This window comes from Cetorhinus maximus, chromosome 9, assembly GCF_964194155.1.
Source record: "Cetorhinus maximus chromosome 9, sCetMax3.hap1.1, whole genome shotgun sequence".
NCBI classification, from domain to species: domain Eukaryota; kingdom Metazoa; phylum Chordata; class Chondrichthyes; order Lamniformes; family Cetorhinidae; genus Cetorhinus; species Cetorhinus maximus.
The window spans coordinates 80,494,868-80,514,993 of record NC_135887.1 but is presented as its reverse complement, the minus strand read 5'-3'; the positions used below and the strand labels follow the sequence as shown (position 1 = coordinate 80,514,993).

The 20,126-nt window shown below is 41.2% G+C and overlaps 1 protein-coding gene across 2 annotated transcripts in view; it reads right to left on the bottom strand.

The window, feature by feature from the left end:
* Nucleotides 1–2,377: 2,377 nt before the first annotated feature.
* mrpl23 (mitochondrial ribosomal protein L23) overlaps nucleotides 2,378–20,126 on the bottom strand; it is a 31,828-nt gene continuing 14,079 nt past the window's right edge. For both annotated transcript variants that reach the window (XM_078548941.1, XM_078548942.1), the window contains exon 5: nucleotides 2,378–3,173. In XM_078548941.1, coding sequence (XP_078405067.1) covers nucleotides 3,009–3,173 — 165 coding nt within the window. In that variant the 3' untranslated portion in view covers nucleotides 2,378–3,008. The remainder of the gene's footprint in view (nucleotides 3,174–20,126) is intronic.

Here is a 20,126-nt window from a genome sequence, read left to right as displayed (position 1 = left end):
TGCCACATTTCCTACACTACCATAGCTGCTACACTTCAAAAGTACTACATTGGTTGTAAAGCACTGTCAAAATCCTGGAACTTCCTTCCCGACAGCACTGTGGGTGTATCTGCACCACATGGACTACAGTGGTTCAAAAAGGCAGCGCACCACCATCTTCTCAAGGGCAATTAGGGATGGACAATAAATGCTGGCCTGGCCAGCAACACCCACATCCCATGAATGAGTTTTTAAAATCCCGAGGTCATGGAAGGCACTATATAAATGCATGCCTTTTTGTTCTTTTAGTGTCTCATATGAAAGATGGCACATCTCCCTGCACTGCTTATTATTGCCGGCACCAAGATCAGCACCTTAAAATCGGCATGTTGCCCGGGGTTCCCCAACTCCATTCCTGTCTTTGGTGGGGCCCCAAAATTCAGCCCATTGAATCTGACTTTTGCTGACAGAGGTCCTGAGCTTCCTCAGGTGAAAGTGTTTCCTGAGAAACTAGACGTTATAATTGAAAGTGTGATTAAGTCCTGTTCTCTAGAACAAAGTCAAGTAAAAACTGGGATCCTGCCTAGCAATAAAATACCAGTCTTCAGCCTCTCGAGCCATCCTAGTTTGTGACTGGCACAACAAGCTTACAGCCCAGATCCAATATTTTCTCTTGCCATATAGCTGCATTACATAAAATGCCACAAGACAGCAGTCTTCCCTATATTAGAGCAAGCAGTTGCTCACAACCAAGCAAACAGACATGAAAGAACTGCTCACCAATGTTCTTTGTCTACAGAAATTATTTAACTAGACCCATAATGACTTTTGGTACCTACCGAACTCACCATGAGTTCTAACATCTAACTAACCCCATAATTGAGACATACTTGATACACAATTTTAATCTCATTGATAAAATAACAGCTAAGATTTTCCACAAAGTTAAGTGCTGTAATCAAAAAGAAAAATGGCAACTGTATGTAACTTTAAGGATGTGATTGCACTGGAGGAGGTGCAGAGGAGATTCACCAGGATTTTGCCTGGGATGAAACATTTAAGTTATGAAGAGAGGTTGTATAGACTTGGGTTGTTTTCGTTGGAGCAGAGAAGACTGAGGGGCGACCTGATCGAGGTGTACAAGATTATGAGGGGCATGGACAGGGTGGATAGGGAACAGCTGTTCCCCTTAGTTGAATGGTCAGTCACAAGGGGGCATAAGTTCAAGGTGAGGGGCAGGAGGTTTAGGGGGGATGTGAGGAAATACTTTTTTACCCAGAGGGTGGTGACGGTCTAGAATGCGCTGCCTGGGAGGGTGGTGGAGGCGGGTTGCCTCACATCCTTTAAAAAGTACCTGGATGAGCACTTGGCACGTCATAACATTCAAGGCTATGGGCCAAGTGCTGGTAAATGGGATTAGGTAGATAGGTAGGTCAGGTGTTTCTCACATGTTGGTGCAGACTCGATGGGCCGAAGGGCCTCTTCTGCACTGTGATTCTGTGAACTGCTTATTACAGCTAGCAAGAAAGTGTGCAAAGCCATCTTAATATTTGTAAAAGATTGCATATGAAAATAAAGAAGCCATCACAAATAGAAGCAACTACATTTAAGGGGACAGGAAAGTCACAGGATCCAAAGTTCTGACGGAATTTTAAATCTCAAGTTTGCAAAAATGATACACTGCATTATCGGTTTACGCCACACTGCACTTCCCTTCCACCCCACCCCACTCCCCAAACGTTACTGCCTGCCACCACACCTTGATTCCAAGCCAAGAGCTTAGAACAATGTTCTTCTAATGAAGCCCATTAATAGCCTCTCTGATGACTGATCAGGTCATGGGTGGTACTGTTCCTGCTAACTTTCCACTCACCATCCCCTCTCCTTAAAGGCACTGTTTCTTTAACTGTTCACTTATTTCAGCAGTCAACTGGAGAACTGGTTGCTAGTCTTGATTCCTATTCACCAGTTCTCAGTTTTGTTAAGAGGGGAGAGGTTTCTCAAGCTCTTAATGTAGTGCCTGATCAGTCGTGAATTTAACAATAAAAATGGAATGCTTTGCAATATATATCCATAAATTGATGCATGCATTGAACAAACATCAGGACGTAGCCTTATCATATCAGATTTTTCTTAAATAGCAAGATTTATGTGATAATCTATTTGGTTTTCTCCTTCCCAACCCAAGCTAGATTGTAAGTGGTTGGTACTAATGTCACACCATGATTTTGAGTAACCTTTTAGCCTCTTCTCCACCTTAAATAACACACAAGTCTGAAAACAGCATTAAGGGATTGGAACACATCAAAGTTGTCTTTTCTCACAATTTGTGCTGGGAATTCATGAAACATTTCAGTTTTTCATGGTTCCTGGATGTGGTACAAACCTGCTAATGCAATAATTCTTTCAATTTTTTATTCAAATATCATCACATAATATATTAAACTGTTGCTTGAACTAGAATGAACAGTTACAATTTGGATTATTTGTCAAAAATAGTGTACAGAGTAACCCAACAAATTCCCTGAAAAGCGTGATCTTTTACCATGACATCTGGCCTCAGAATAGCTTCACTTTGCTCCAACAAAGTAATTTAAGCTGTTGGGGTACCATCACATGTTTACATATACATTCACAAAATCACAGTTCCCAGAGGATTCTTAGCTCCAAGTCCAGATAAGAACACCCAGCAGTTTGCGCCAGTTACTGGAAGCCGGGTTTCCAATCATCAGGTGTCAAAGCTCACTCCAAGCCCACCTTGTAATCCATCACGCAGTGCTCTATTGTAAGAGGCTACTCAAATCACTTGTTAAACAACAGCTGTTGTTCAGCAAATGTTACACAAGATGAGCAAATGTCCACAGGGGGTACCCCTCACAATGAATAATATGAAGCATCTGAAACCTACCGAACAGACACTCTTTCAAAACAAAACACTTGGTTCATGCTTGGTCAGCAAGCTATCTAGAAAATAATATTTTCTTTTTTTTTTAAAAAATGCACATACAACTTTTGAAAAGTTGTTTCTCCTAAAGTCCAAACCATTCAGTGACGCCTCCTCGCCGCAGGTCAACTTTCTGCTTCTGCTTCTCATCTTCCAGAAACTTATTTTGGATTTCTTCCATAGAGCCTGGTTCAGGAGTTTGATCTTTTTGAGGAAAAATGTCTGGAAATTTGAAAGTCTGACCTTGGGCCTAAATGAAACAAAAAAGAACATTTTTATGCATTAAAAATGTTAAACGGTTGTGTGGAGGCAATCATCCAACACATATTTAACTTTTAGATTGCTGACATTTTAAAGATACACAGCAAATTAGACACTCACATATAATTAACAAAAGGGGCTCACATGCGGGTGGTGCAATGCTGCAGAGTTTTGAAAGTTGCAGCTACACCTGCAATTCCCAACATGGCAAGTTCCCAATTGCAACAGTACTGTCACCAGGAGGTACTAAGGTGCAGCACAATACATACCATATTTTCTTTGAGGGCAAACAGAGAAAATTGATTTTTAAAGCTAAATCATTCCTGCATGCCTTCTAGCAGCCAGTTAGAGTGCAGGAAAGCATAGGCAAGGGCAATGAGCTACAACAAAACTGTGCAATGAACCACTACACAGGTAACTCACTGAGAGAGACTCTTTAGTTGAGAAGTTCAACTGGGGAATGGACCAAATTAAGATGGCATATACGGTGTAATATCCAGCCTCAACAACCAAGTGACTGGAATATCTTTCATCTCCAAAAGTCTCACCATGTATCAAAGTGGTTTGTTTTTCTTCTTTAAGATGGTAGTTGTTGGATTTACAATGTGTCTCTATGGTACTTAGAACAAAATAATTTATGGTGGTGTGATCTGACTGGACCTAAAAGATGTTGAACTGAAATAATCACCTGTAGAAACCACCCACCCCCCTCCCCACACCCCCACCAAGGTAAACCAGCAGAAGTGCGATGCAAAGTGTAATACTAACTTAGGTACTTTTTTCTGCCAATCATGTTTCTATTCATTCGTAATTGATGACTTGTTTCTGTTCCAAACTGGTTTCAGGAAATTTACATCATTCGATGCAATAAAGAGGAAGGCATGTTTCAATGAAGAACAGAACTTGCCCATCAACTTTCATAGTCAATGAGTTTCTCTCTTTCAAGTAAACAACCAATAGCCTTCATTAATATCTATAAATCAACAATAGTTTATACTGCAACTGTACATATATTAAAATACAATTAACTTCAATACAGAATGCATTTGTCCATTTATGTTAATTACATTGCTGTTTCATTATTAATGCTATATCACACAAAAGTCTGACATCCTATACATTTGAAATGGTTTCCATTTATCCAATTCAATTTCTTTGTTTCAGTCAAGCAACTAATTGGAAGCTCTTGTATGTGTGATAAGTGCACTTTGTTAGAACCTACAGAACCAGCCAGCCATGAAACAGGGTTGCCTTATTCAAACAAAGTGGCAACTGAGAATAATGTTTAAAATGGAACAGCAAAGTTATGGTTAAATTTACCATTAAAGGCAGGATCTTACAAAAGTTATCAATGGGAAATGAATAATTTTACTTCTTCTACAGACTACGGGCCAAGAGCTGAAAAATAGGATTAGGCTAGGCTGGCAAGCTCTTTTTTGGCCGGCACAGGCATGATGGTTTGAATGGCCTCCTTCTGTGCCATATATGTTATATCTTTCTTTGTTAGAGCTTTCCGAAATTATAATTTTAATTTAACCCCCTGCTGATTGAGAGATGTTGAGAGCCTGACACCAAACACTGTGTATTGGTAAACCAAGCTAATTTATTTGGCATTATAAAAAGAGGTGAAAGTTGGCCAGAAGTTTGCTGCTGATTCACCGTCCCATGTAAATGCTGGGTGAGGGCAGGATCAGGCTTGACTGTGATGCCACACTGTGGTCAAAGAGCCTGCCAATGTTCGCCAACAAGATTCAGGCATTAATATAAAGTGGCAGCTGAGAATGCTTATAATAAAACAATAGATTTATGTTCAGGTTTGCCATTAAAGACATGGTCTGAAGAAGGTTCTTATCAATTGGAATCAATGATTCTACTCCTACTATGGGCAATGGACCAAGAGCTGGAAAATGGGATTCTGTTCATACTCTGTCACATTACTACACAATAAATTTAGAGACATTAAGAGCCGGTGTTTATTCTCTCATTCACAAAGTCTAAGTAAAATATCAAAATTGTGAGGTTTTCTTAAGATTTTGAGAGGATGCCCACAACTCACTTCAAAAGAATTCTACTTAAAAGTTTCAGAAACTCCAAGATAGTGAGTTATATTAATCACTCAACATATTTAATTGACCTTTATGACAATCAGAAAGTAAAATGTAATTATTGTCTGCTATAAAAGTGAAGGCTTCCAAAAGCTAACATTGGACCATGCATTCCAGATTCCATACTGCAGGTTCCAAGCTGCATTCCCCTCTTTCAAGGCTGGATAAATAATGCATTGCAACATGTCAAAAGAGAGATGGCCCCTGGAGAGCAAATTGCATTTTTATCATTTTTTTTTAGCTCAACATCTAGCTCTCTTCTTGAGATTTAAGAAGCAGCAGCTGAGCCTGCAAAGCTGATGCAACACTCTTTTCAAGAGAAGGTCAACCATATTTTTAATCTTCAAGGGTGTGGCAATGCAGTGGTCACGTTACTGGACTAACAATCCAGAGGCCTGGACTAGTAATCCAATGAATGAGAGTTCAAATCCCACCATGGCAGATTGAGAACTTGAATTCTATAAATTAAAAAAAACTGGTACCAGTTAAAGTGACTGCATTGTTTTAACAACCCAAGGGAAGGAAACCTGCCGTTCTTATAATTTACGTAATTCCAGCCCCACACGAAGATTCATAACCGTCCTTCAGTTGTTAGGGATTGAACAATAAATGATGGCCTTACCTTTGACACCCATGTCCCAAGAACGAATTTTTTTAAAAACTGCTTAGATGAGTTGGTTTAGTCACAGGCTTAAAGATATTTGAATCAACACATTGAACCAGAAGGCAGATTTTTTGTGGTCAGAGGGGCAATTGAAGTCTATTAAATGATATTTTCCCATTTAATACCATTGAAGATTTAGCACTGATGGTTACGAGATTTGCATGTCATGCTGCTATGACTTTGGTCACAGCTCGTGCCATATCATGTTAATTTTGAAAGATCATGTTAATTCTGAAAGATTGGTTGAATAACTATTTTGATGATCACATCTACAACGCTACATTGTAAGATTCTTTCCCACCACCACCAATCCCCACTTTCTAATTTTCTCTCATTTACCTTCCTCTGTTGATGGTTTAAAATCCTAATTTCAATGGCCACACTCCGGTATCTTGCCCAAGTGGTCTTTATTCCTGTCCAAGTCTTGTTGGTGAACATTGGCAGGCTCTTTGGGCCACAGTACAACATCATAGCCAAGCCTGATCCTGCCCTGATATTGGTATCGGACACAATCAGCAGCAGGAATTCTGGCCCACTCTCACATCTCTATAATGCCAAACAAATTAGCTTTGTTTACCAGCACACAGCTTTTGGTGTTAGGTCCTTGAAGTCTCTACAGTTAGCTGCAGGTTAAGTGAAAATTCTAATTTGTCCACAAAAAGCTTTAACTACTATTAGCTGTGATCTTCTCTTGTATTTGAACTGCTTTCGTCTAGGGATGTCTCTGAACCAAAGTTTGGCAGAGAGCAATTTATTCTGGATATAAATTCCAAACCAATTTTTCCCATATGCATTAATGCCTCAGTTGTCAGCTGTCAAGAGATCAACTCACCCCACTTAATATCAGTGTCTGTTACACTTTGTCCTAAAATAAATATACTGTTTGTAAAGAAACCACAGAGCAGCACAATAAATGAAGATATTTTAAAACTTTGCAAAGTTGTTCTCTGCTTCTTTGAACAAAGGGTAATGGAAATCTGGAACTCTCACTCCCAAAATTCTGCTGAGGCTAGGTCATTTGAAAATTTCAAAATGGAGATTAATAGATTTTTATTAGGCAAAGATATTAAGGACTGTACAAGGTGGGTAGATGGAGTTAAGAAACAGATCAACCTTGATCTAATTAAACGGCGAAACAGGCTCAAAGGGCTGAATGGCCTACTCCTTTTCAAATGCTCCAACAACACATAGTTAACAGTGACAGTACTGTTTCAATTCAAGCTTTGGTAAACTTTCACGAGCCAAACACAAAGGTCAGCTCCCACAGGCTAGCCTACACCACTTAGGGACTTAGGGACTGAAGTGAGATTTTATGTGCAGAAGTTGCCAGTAATGGTGTGCTATGAATGAATGTTTTTTGTCTCCAAATTGCATGCTGAATTTCCATTATATGCCATCACTACAGAAAGCAAACATCTCGTGCTCCAGACACTTTAACAGATTAAACCACACAAAACTTTATGCAAAAAACAAGTAGTGAGAGCAAGTTACTGAAGTCAATCCAAATAACAGCAGCTTGAATCACTTTTTGAAATGGTCAAACAGACAAATCCATTGGGTGAGTTCTTCACAGATCTTTCAAGCTATCAAAATGGGAGCAGCCTCCTGATCGATACTGGTTAGTCTTTCGTGCAGCTATGTAGGGACAGCTACCTTCAGAAATACATCTTGCCTCCACAATTATTGAAGCTAGATCTAAACAGTAACGAACTGGTGCATCGAAAGTCTGATTGTTAAATTCACAAACCCTTTAAGTCAGTCTGCAAGACAGTGGTACATTACTTGAAAACTGGACAGCAAGTTTCATAATAAGCACAGAAAGCATGATGTTTATCTTTCATGTTAGACAAGTGCTGTCTTTGTTATATCCCGATTAGATTAACAAAGCTCAATGAATCACATTAATAACTTCTACCACTTGATGATTGCTAAACAAGATATGAATCTGGGTAAACAATTAACTGTACTTACTTGACTGACTTTTTTTGTTTCTATTTTTTGTTTTGTTTTTATATATTTGCAAAGCCAAAGGGAGCTTTTCTCCCAGGATAGTTTCAGAAACCATTTTTAAGATGGTATCTCTCTTAACAGATTCAATTTTTAAGCTAAGAAATGCAGCTAAGAAAGAAACTCTCAGGAGGCCATTTGGCCCATCAAGTCCATGCCAGCTCTCCACAGAGCAATCCAGTTAATCCCACTCCCCACCTCGATCCCCAAAGCCCTGCAGGTTTATTTCCTTCAAGTGCCAATCCAATTTCCTTTCGAAATCATTGATGGTTCCTGCTCCCACCATCCTCATAGGCAGCGTGTTCCACGTCATTAAAAAACAATAACAACAGATATTAAATAGCACCATTATTGAAATAAATCAACCCAAAGTGCATCACAAGAACATTATTGAACAAAGTTTGCCATCCAGTCACACAGGGAGTTACAAGGACAGGTGACCAAACACTTGGTCAAAAAAGTAGATTTTGAAAATGGTCTCAAACGAAATGAGAGAGAGCAAAGGAGAGAGATTGAGGGGGAAGAGAAGTTTACGGAGGAAATTCCAGGGTTTCGGGCCTAGCCAGCTGAAGACTCAATCACCAATGGCAGAGTGATGGAAATGGGGTTGCACAGGAGGCCAGAACTGGAGGTACACAGATATTTTGGAGGGCTGTAGGTTGGAGCTGGTCACAGGATAGGGAGGGGTGCGGTCATGGAGGCAGGGGAGGGAGGGAAAAAACTACATCAGCCATACAAATCATTCACATCCTGCCTGGCCTTTACTCTGTTACTATGACCCTCCAAAACCATAACTGCTCTCTCATACAATTACAACCTGCATCAAAATCTAAAAATTGGCAGCCCCTGAAGAACTTATCATTTGAAAGAACAACACCTTCAACAACTAGAGATGCATAAAATGGTTATGTCTAACCAAAAAGATTTTCAGTCTGAAGATCTACTGTGGAAAATTGCCCCGCTGACTGAACTCCTGTTTTGCAACAAGAGGGTGCTATATTTGGCAATGAAAGATAATGGAAGTTGCATGACAGTCTTAAGCACAGGACTAATGCCTACAGATCGATGGTGAACAAGATCAATGGCTGTCTGCTACATTTCCTAAAGCACTTAACAAGACAGATGTACAATGAAACTAAAATTACATTTTGCCTTCAGTCTCCTTGAGGCAGGATCTATAATTATGAAAGGGAAAAAATTGTATTTTTACACCAGGAAGTGATGCTAGTCTCAAACAACACAATGTTAGAAGAAAATTAGTCTCTCACACGACATATTCCAAGATGAACCTGGGCATAAAAGTTTAAAAACAAACACAACAGGTTTCAAAGTTCACAGCTACTTAAAATGGACTTAAGCCAAAGGCCATTGTAACCATTATCAAGCTCAGGCCTGCCATGGCACAAAATAAAATTAGGAACATGAAGGGCTGCTTGAAAAGGTAAAAGATGAGGTAGAAGAGGAGAAACAACAACAGATTTAAACATATAGACCACAAACTGGTTATACTTAAATATGTGCAACAACCCAAGCCAACTGGTCAGCAAACGTGTGCGATTAGCTACCCAGTTTAGATGGCCATGCCACACTGCAGATTCTTCAATATTTCTGTATAATACAATTGGTAGTTATCAGTTCCACATGGTCATCCCATAGACATGCAGAGAAATTCCACAAACAGTTTAGTAGGTAAATACAGCCATAAAGACCAAACCCCAAATTCAACTCCTAATCTGTACTAGGTTAGTTCAGAGACGCCAACAACAATAATATTACTAGCCTTGATGCCCCGTGCTAGGAAGGGCGGAAAAGATAACCACAGGTTTTTCTTTTGATAGCTACCTAACAATGAATGCTGGAAAGTGGTCTTGTGTGGATGTCTAGTGAAGACAGGGTTTCATTTGATTGTGACACCTTCTATAACCAAATAACTTGTCAACTTGACTGTCCAAGTCACAAATTGTTAATAGCCACTTAAAGCATGGCACTAGAGGGCTGCAAGGGCTTGTGGAAATAGATGTAAAAAGGGCTGTCCCAGAGACTAGTCAAGCAACAGCCTGACATAGTCATCCTCAAGGAATCGTAATTTACAGGTCATGTCCCAGACACCACCATCATCATCCCTGGGTATGTCCTGTCCCACCGGCAAGCCCAACCCAGCAGAGGTGGCGGCACACTGGTGCAGAGGTGGCGGCACACTGGTATAGAGGCAGGAGGGAGTTGCCCTGGGAGCCCTCAACATTGACTCTGGACTCCATGGTCAAACATGGGCAAGGAAACCTCCTGCAGATTACCACATACCGCCCTCCCTCAGCTGATGAATCAGTGCTCCTCCATGTCGAACACCACTTTGAAGAAGCATTAAGGGTAGCAAGGGCACAGAATGTACTTTATTTGGAAAACTTCAATGTCCATCACCAATAGTGGCTTGGTAACGCCACTACTGACCGAGCCCTAAAGGACATAGCTGCTAGACTGGGTCTGCAGCAGACGGTGAGGGAACCAACAAGAGGGAAAAACATACTTGGCCTCATCCTCACCAACCTTCCTGCCGGAGATGCATCTGCCCATGTTAGTATTGGTAGGAGTGCCTGCCACACAATCCTGGTGGCAACGAAGTTCCGTCTTCACATTGAGGATACCCTCCATTGTGTTGTGTGCTAAATGGGATAGGTTTTGAACAGATCTAGCAACTCAAAACTGGGCATCCATGAGGTGCTGTGGGCATCAGCAGCAGCAGAAGTGAGCTCAACCACAACCTGCAACCTCATGGCCTGGCATATCCCCCACTCCACCATTACCACCAAGCCAGGGGATCAATCCTGGTTCAATGAAGCGTGCAGGAGGGCATGCCAGGAGCAGCACCAGGCATACCTAAAGGTGTCAATCTAGTGAAGCTACAACACATACCATGTGGCATGCCAAACAGTGGAAGCAGCATGCAACAGACAGAGCTAAGCAATCCCACAACCAGCAAATTAGATCAAAGCCCTACGCTTCTGCCACATTCAGTCATGAATGACTGTGGACAATTAAATAAGTAAACAGGAGAGGAGGCTCCACAAATATCCCCATCCTCAATGATGGGGAGCCCAACACATCAGTGCAAAAGACAAGGCTGAAGCATTTGCAACCATCTTCAACCAGATGTGCCGAGTGGATGATCCATCTCAGCCTCCTCCTGAGGTCCCCAACATCGCAGATGCCAGTCTTCAGCCGATTTGACTCACTCCACATGATATCAAAACATGGCTGAAGACACAGGGTGCTGCAAAGGCTATGGGCCTTAAGATCATTCCAGTAATTCTGAAGGCTTGTGCTCCAAAATGCCCATGCACCTAGCCAAGCTGTTCTAGTACAGCCTCAACACTGGCATCTACCCAACAATGTGGAAAACTGCCCAGGTAAGTCCTGTCTACAAAAAGCAGGACAAGTCTAACCCAGCTAATTACTGCCCCATTAGTCTACTCTCGATCATCAACAGAGTGATGGAAGGGGCTGTTGACAGTGCTATCAAGTGGCACTTACTCAGCAATAACCTGTACATTGATGCTCGGTTTGGATTCCGCCAGGGCTACTCAGCTCTTGACCTCATTACAGCCTTGGTCCAAACATGGACTAAACAGCTGAGCTCAAGCAGTGAGGTGAGTGACTATCCTTGACGTCAAGGAGGGTTTGCCTGAGTGTGGCATCAAGGAGACCTAGCCAAAGTGGAGCCAATGGGAATCGGGGGAAAACTCTCCACTGTTTGGAGTTATACCTAACTCAAAGGAAGATAGTTACGGTTGTTGAAAGCCAATCATCTCAGCACTGGGACATCACGGCAGGAGTTCCTCAGGGTAGTATCCTGGGCCCATCTTCAGCTGCTTCAATGGCCTTCTCTCTGTCATAAAGTCACCGAGCGGGGGTGTTCACTGATGATTGCAAAATGTTCAGCACCATTCACGACTCTTCAGATACTGAAGCTGTTCATGTCCCTACGCAACAAGACCTGGACAACATTGAGGCTTTGGCTGATAAGGGGCAGGCAATGACCATCTCCCCTTGACATTCAATGGCATTATCATTGCTGAATCCCCACTATCAACGTCCTGGGGATTACCATTGGCCAGAAAATGAACTGGACCAGCCATATAAATACTCTGTCTACAAAAGCAAGTCAGAGGTGAGAATTCCACTCACCTCCTGACTCTCAGAATCACAGAATCACACAGTGCAGAAGAGGCCCTTCGGCCCATCAAGTCTGCACTGACATGTGAGAAACACCTGACCTACCTACCTAATCCCATTTACCAGCACTTGGCCCATAGCCTTGTTATAACGTGCCAGGTGCTCATCCAGGTACTTTTTAAAGGATGTGAGGCAACCCGCCTCCACCCCACTCCCTGGCAGCGCATTCCAGGCCATCACCACCCTCTGGGTAAAAAGGTTTTTCCTCACATCCTCCCCTAAACCTCCTGCCCCTCACCTTGAACTTGTGTCCCCTCGTGACTGACCCTTCAACTAAGGGGAACAGCTGCTCCCTATCCACCCTGTCCATGCCCCGCATAATCTTGTACACCTCGATCAGGTCGCCCCTCAGTCTTCTCTGCTCCAACGAAAACAACCCAAGTCTATACAACCTCTCTTCATAACTTAAATGTTTCATCCCAGGCAACATCCTGGTGAATCTCCTCTGCACCCCCTCCAGTGCAATCACAAAGCCAGTCCACAATCCACAAAGCACAAGTCAGTAGTGTGATGGAATACACTCCACTTGCCTAGATAAGTGAAGCTCCAACAACACCAAAGAAGCTTGATGCCATCCAGGACAAAGCAGCTCGCTTGCTTGGCACCCCATCCACCACCTCGAACATTCACTCCCTCCACGACTGACATACTGTGGCAGTGTGTACCATCTACAAGATGCACTGCAACAACTCACCAAGGCTCCTTCGACAGCATCTTCCAAACCTGTGACCTCTACCAGTTAAAAGGACAAAGGCAGCAGATGCATGGGAACACCACCACCTGCAAGTTCCCCTCCTAAGCTGTTCCATTATTGTTACTGGGTCAAAATCCTGAAACTCCCTTCCCAAGAACACTGTGGATGTACCTACACCACTTGGGCTGCAGCGGTTCAAGTAGTGTCTCACCACCACCTTCTCAAAAGCAATTAGGGATGGGCAATAAATGCTGGCCCAACCAGTAATGCCCATATCCCATGAAAGAATAAAAAAAAGCTCTAGCAAGATGCAGCATCTAACCAGGGGAGACAAAAGCAAAAAGACAGGGATCTTCCACATCTCATTTTTTCACTTGGCCCCTTATTTTAACCAAATACTGATATCAAAAATCCTGTACGCACCCAAATGGGAGTCTCCACAGAGAACAATACATTATTCCTCATATATGCTCTTCCCTAGTCAATAGTACACAGCACAGGTAGTGTTTTAACATCACCAATGCCTGTTTATGTATTAAAAAAACATTCTTTTCATCACATGGTAATCTGGGCACTGGGTAAAGCTACCTTGTCTGTGCACTGCTTTGAATGTGTAATGGCTTAGTTCAAGGGGACCAAGGGGGAAAAAACTCAAAGCAAGGTTTTACCAGTGAAGCAGCCATTCAGATGGAAATTAATACAAGAATGGGACTCAGCAAAATAAACCACAAATACAGAGTCCACAAATAATAATCACAAAGAGTCAGCTGTGGCTCAACGGATAACACTTTTGCAGTCAGAGGCTGTGGCTTCAATTTCCACTCCACAAAATAGAGCACAGAATCTAAGCTGAGGGAGTGCTGCACTGTCAGAGGTGCTGCTTTTTGGATGACATTAAACTGAGGTCCGGCTGACCTCTCAGGCGGATGTAGAAGATTCCACAGCACTTTTCTTGAAGAAGAGCAGGGGAGCTTCCCCTAGTTTTCTGGCCAATATATATCTTTCAACAAACATCACTAAAACAGATGATCTTGTAATTATCCCTTTGCTGTTTTTGGGCTTTGTTGTGTGCAAACTGACTCCATTGCAACAGTGACTACTCTTCAAAAATACTTAACTGATTGCAAAGCACTTTGATACATCCTGAAGCTGTGAAAGGCACTATATAAATGCAGGTTGAATGTGCTTTTTTTCTCTATAATCACAGTTCTGTACAATTCAGTGGAATTAGGATATTTAAGGCACTTAACATCAATCAGCAGCATGCAAGTACACTGTCTCAATTGAAAGAATGAGACCCCACAGAAAAGCGGGTATAGGCCAGTGCAAGGCCAACGGTGAGAGAAAACTTACAAAAGGAAGCAAGATGCAAGAACCGTGCACGGAATGTCAGACAGTAGAGAGAGAGGAATAGAAACTGACCCAGAGGGGAATACAGCACACACAAGGAGGGGAAATAAAGAGAAAAATGGAAGTGAATAACAGGAATATTTTTTTTCTTCAAGATTAATTTTAATGTGTTGGTACTGAGTACTATTGGGAATATTGAGTTCTGCTGCTCCTTTTCCTCACTCATGTCAACGCTTCAACCATCAGGAGCCAAAAGTGGGCTTGACCGTCATAACTGGCAGTGTTTGAAGGCTGATAAAATAGCCCCAGAAGAATAATAAATTATTGCATAAACACTTTTGCTTTCCAGTCACACATGTAGCCTAGCATGGAAAAAGATTCATAAAAGAGTGCTATGGTCTGTAATGCAGCATTCCAATCATTGTATTAGCCCACAGGAACATCACTGCAAACCATGCCACACTTTACCGCACACCTCCTAGGCATTCTCTACACTTGTACAACTGAAAATGGCTTTCCAATTACATTTCAAGGACATGGAGCAAAAACCAGGAAATAAGACGCAGACTCCAATGACATTTACTGAAAACATCCTCTGTTACTATAAACAATTGCTACAGTGAAAGGACCTGCTGGTGGGTTTGACCAGTTGACAACTTTACTATAATTTTAAACCAATTCACTGTTGCCATGTTTCAAACAAACAAGAAAAAGCTGTTCTCAGTTTCTCTTTGCCAAAAAGACAATTTATCATAACAAGAAATTCTCTTTAAAAAAGACAGATCAATACTCTTGCGCAGACTCTGCTAGACAAATGAATCTTCACAAGTATGGAAGTCTGTATTATATTTTAATTGTAAATGTTCAAGTCAAAACTAAACAAAAAAGGCTCAAAACTTGAAAATAAAGATCTTTCACAATCCAAACATTTAGCATACTAATACTATGCAACTCCCACTCTAGCAATAAGAAAAATATTTCCCCCCTCACCCAGTTTTATGGACAGCGTGATTGTGGAAGACTAGACTGCTGTATTTTTAATAAGTCAATTTTCCATAACAATTTAAAATGCATAAAGCTGAATCAAATACTTGTGCTGATACAGTACATAAAAATTAAAATTTGTGCAAGATACTGCTCCACAGGAAAAATATTTAAATGAAAAATCATAAGGTGCAGAGAAAACCTGCATTTAACCACAAAATTTCAGTGCTTGAAAGGGAAATAAAGAACCATAGAATAGAAACAGCTGTGATATCTGAGAGTTAGTTGACTTGGTAATTTATAAGCAAAGTTATGTTTCAGATCAAAACTTACATCTCTAGTTCGCAGAGTATGCTCTGTTTATGCTCTACATTAACACAAAGGCAGTGAAGAATTAGGTAAGAGTGCATCTTAAAAGAATAGGTCTGATGGTGTACTATGTTGCCTTTGTGCTTTGGTTTCAGCTCAACTGAAGACAATGCAATTGCTAATTACGCTACTGGCGTGGGTTTAGAATGATTATAGAGTGATTATACTTTTTAAACGAACTTTCAAAAGAAAAATAATTCCAGTCATTAGAACATGATGCATCAGTCAGCCCAGTGGGGCAATAGCTTGGAGAAAGCACCGTCTGTGGAGGTGGCACATGTTATGCGTCCCATTCACGTGGAACTTGTTTTATTTCTGTTTCCTTGGTCTGCGACAGAATAGAACTGAGATTTATACTGTATTTGTCACACATTTGAATAAGAACCTCTCTTTCACATTGTTCAGTGGGTCCACTGAAAGTTCCAAGCACCTAACTGGATTAGAGTCAATTATTCACACAGGAACAGATAGTCAACTTCCAAAGTATAAATAACTAGAAACTGGCAAGACAAGCATTGGTTTTTCCCTCTAAGTGCATTAATTTATGAATGTCAAACTAATACGGTGCTACATCTTTATATCTGAGTGAGAGTTGTGGCGGGGAGCGATGGCAAAGGAGTAGAGAATCGAGTTACTAAAATGGTGTTTTGGGGAAAGGAGAGATGGGTAAGACACAGTTCCTTGGCTCTGCTACTTTCTACTAGTGCAGTTAGGGATGCACTGTTCTTTAACACCTCACCCAATGAAACTCAGCAGTATCCTAATGCTGTCATCTAGTGTTAAGACCAACCACAAAGCCTCTGCAGTCATACTTAAATCCCCCATCGAGGAGTCAAAATAACAGCTATTTTCCCACTTCACAGAGACAACACACAAAATCAGGGTGAGGGAGTAACTCTCAGACACATCCCCCAAAATGGATCTTCCACCCAGTAACCACAGGGTTGATCATCATTTGCACTGAGCAATGGTCAACAGGTTCAAAGGCACTCCCAATGGAGCAGCTGTATACTCTAAAGGCAAGCTTACATGAATCTTTCAGCACAGTGTCAGCACTAGCGGTCGTGGGTATTGACAGTGCAAGGGGATTTAAGGTAGGGTTACACATTACCATATAAATATGGAAAGATGGTGTGCTGCCATCTAACATAGCGAGAGAAACAGTCTACTTTATGAAAAGCAGGAAGTGGAATTTGTTTTAAGGCAATACTGCCATCTAGAGGATAATAGCTTTTTGATCTCAGTCACCAATACATACAATTGTGCATTGAAAATACACTGATATTTTCAGACATCCTTTTGATAAATGAATAGAAATTGATTTGAAAATGAACTACGAGCTCCAATAAGAAGCGTTCTACATTTGGAACATGAACAAACACTTAAGTTGACACATAAAAACAACATTGCATAATGTGGTACAAATAATTCATGAACAATTATTATGGGTAGAATTTTGCAGCCCCTCCCGCCAGCGGGGTTTTCCAGCCCCGGCCCCATAAAATTCCATCCTAAACTCTACATCGCCTTTAGGAATATAGAGGAGTAGGCCATTCAGCCCCTCAAGCCTGCTCCACCATTTAATTAGATCATGGCTGATCTACCTCAACGTCATCGCCCCGGACTACCCCTGCAGCCCTTAATGTCATTGGTATCCAGAAATCTATTGACCTCTGCTTTGAACATGCTCAATGGCTGAGCCTCCACCACAGCTCACTGGGGTAGAAAGTTCCAAAGATTCACCACCTTCTGACTGAAGAAATTCCTCCTCATCTCAGTCCTAAATGACCTGCCTTTTATTCTGAGGTTGTGTACCCTAGTTCTAAACCACCAACTCCCCCTCCCCCCACCAAACCAAGGGAAACCCCCTTCCTGCATCCACCCTGTCAAGCCCTGTAAGAATTTGTACACTTCAATGAGATCAGCTCACATTCTTATTAAACCAGAAAAGACACTGCAACGATTAGAACAAACAAAATGACTGAATGTGGGTTTTGAGAATCTGAATCTACAGCACCTGGCACTTTATGATGTGGCTATGACAGAACTGTGCCATCAGATCTGGGAAGAGATGAGTACCACTCTTAGACAGCAAGATTATGATATGGAGATATGACGCTGTAAAGATTCCCTCTTGAATAGTAGTCTAAGGATCAACTTAGAGATCAGGAGACATAAGGAGGCAATGAGGGCTGCAGAACCCATCATGAAATGAAGTGGTGCATCTACTGCTTTACAAGATCCATCACATTTTCCCTTTAGATGCCAACTCCATTCTGATGAAAACTGGCCCGCTTACCACGAGAAGAATTAAGCAACCAATTAATTATGGTACAAAGTTTTTGAATGCAAATCCGACTCACAAGGAACAGACCATCTCAACAAACGGGAGTTGTAACAGTTCAGAGCTTCCACTGAAACAATGCTCCAGGCCCCAGTGTTACTATCATGGAACGGAGCAGCAACAGTAGTAAATGTCTTATTTCCACAATTCCAAACAGAACTCACATAAAAGTGTTAAGAGAACACAGTTTCTTAACTCTAGAAATTTAAGGGCAATGTTCATGTGCAGCATAGTGCGTAGTTTTCTGAGTATTTTGAGAGTGTAATAGTTTTTCTTTAAATCCCATCAACAGTGGTTAGACAAATCGAAAAATAGGTTCCAGTCTTGTAATTGACCTCCGAATGCCCCAAGAGAAGCCAAAACAAACAAAACATAATAAGAGTGCCTTCAAATGAATGCTCCAAATCACCAACCAGTAAAAATTGGTCATCAGTAACATTCGTCAGCCTTGGCTCAGTGGTTGAATTCATGCCTGAGTTAGTAGGTTGTGGCATTAAGCCCCAAGGCTTGATATATGATATAGATTGACCTGCGGCACACAGAAATACTGCGTGATTGAAGGTGTTGTCTTTTGGATAAACATTAAACTGATGCCCTGTCTGCCTGATCAGGAGGACGTAGAAAAAATCCCATTGCTCTATTGGAAGAGCAGAGCAGTTCTGATGTCCAAACTAAACCTTCTCCATCACTGAACACCACCAAAAACAGATAACTGGTTATTCTGAAGTCCATACTTTAGGAACAATGTCAAGACCTCAACAGAGGGTGCAAACAAAATTTACTAGGATGATATTAGTTATGTGGAGAAATTGGAGAATTTAGGGTTGTCCTCAAAGTAGGGAAGATTGAGGAGAGGCTTGATCAAACTGTTCAAAATTATGAAGCCTTTGATAGTGTAAATAAAGAGAGTTGATACAGAGAGTTTTTCCACTGGCAGCAGGGTCAGTAACCAGACAATATAGATTTAAGGAAACTGACAAAAGAAGAGTTTATTTTATTCAACAAGTTATAAGAATAAGAATCTGGAACATACTGCCTGAAACAATGGTGGAAGCTAATTTAACAACTTTTAGGGGAACTGCGTAAGTACTTGAAGGGGGAAATTTTGCAGATTATGGTGAAAGAACCACTCTTATTGGATAACTTCTTCAAAGAGCTGGCACAGGCATGATGGGCTGAATGGCCTCCTGCACCGTATCATTCCACAATTCATTTCTTTGCAATTTGTGGGGCTTTCCTGTGTGCATTACAACATTGACCACATGTCAAATATAACTTATTGCCTATAAAGCACTTTTACAATATCCTGAGGCTATACAAATGTGTGTTTTCTTTTACTAACACCAAGGTTCTCATATGATTCTTAACACTGTTTCACTTAAGGATATTGCAGGCATCAGAGTAAAATCTTATTCATTTTAGCATGGGTCAAAATAATTAAACTATTATGCAGTCTGACAAGTCATAGTATTCAGCTGCCACACAGAAATATTAAAATACTGCAAGTGTTTCAACTATACTGTTTTTCATAAGGCACAGTCCTTTTTGGACCTATTAAAATGAATCGGAATATGCCTTCCAAAGCAGAATATCATGACTTATGAGGAACAAGGTGACATCCCAAAAAGGTCAGCATTTGTGGCTATGTCCACATTCTTCTCCATTGGGATCCAAGCTGCAGATGACTGAAATACAACATATATTATGCCAAAATAATACTTAATCATGAAATGCTACCTAACTACAGAGGATCGGTGTCTAGAAGGTCTTTTTTTTAATCTTTTGAGAAGCAAATGATATTGTTACAAGTTTCGGGAAGTCATTACACACATCACCATTTTGAATGCTCAGTAGACAATCTGCATAGTGTGTCATATTCTGGAACCTCGGGTTTTCTGGTGTGCCTATCCAAACATTAGGGACAGAGCACGAATCAAGAACAGAGGCACATTGTTCACTTCTCCTGAGGTACAGTTAGGCTGAGAAAGAGGCAGCACTCAAGCCTCCCTAACAGATCACTGTCCTGTAACAGGCTGTCACACATCGATTAACATTCTCCTTCCATATTAACCTGCATCCTTCTCCTGGGAGCTAGTCAGGGTGTTCAAGGATGGGTTTATATGTTGCCTTATGATATGGAATTAAACAGGGTAAGCAACATAGTGTGAAAGACTTCAAGTGTCAGCTTAGTCAGC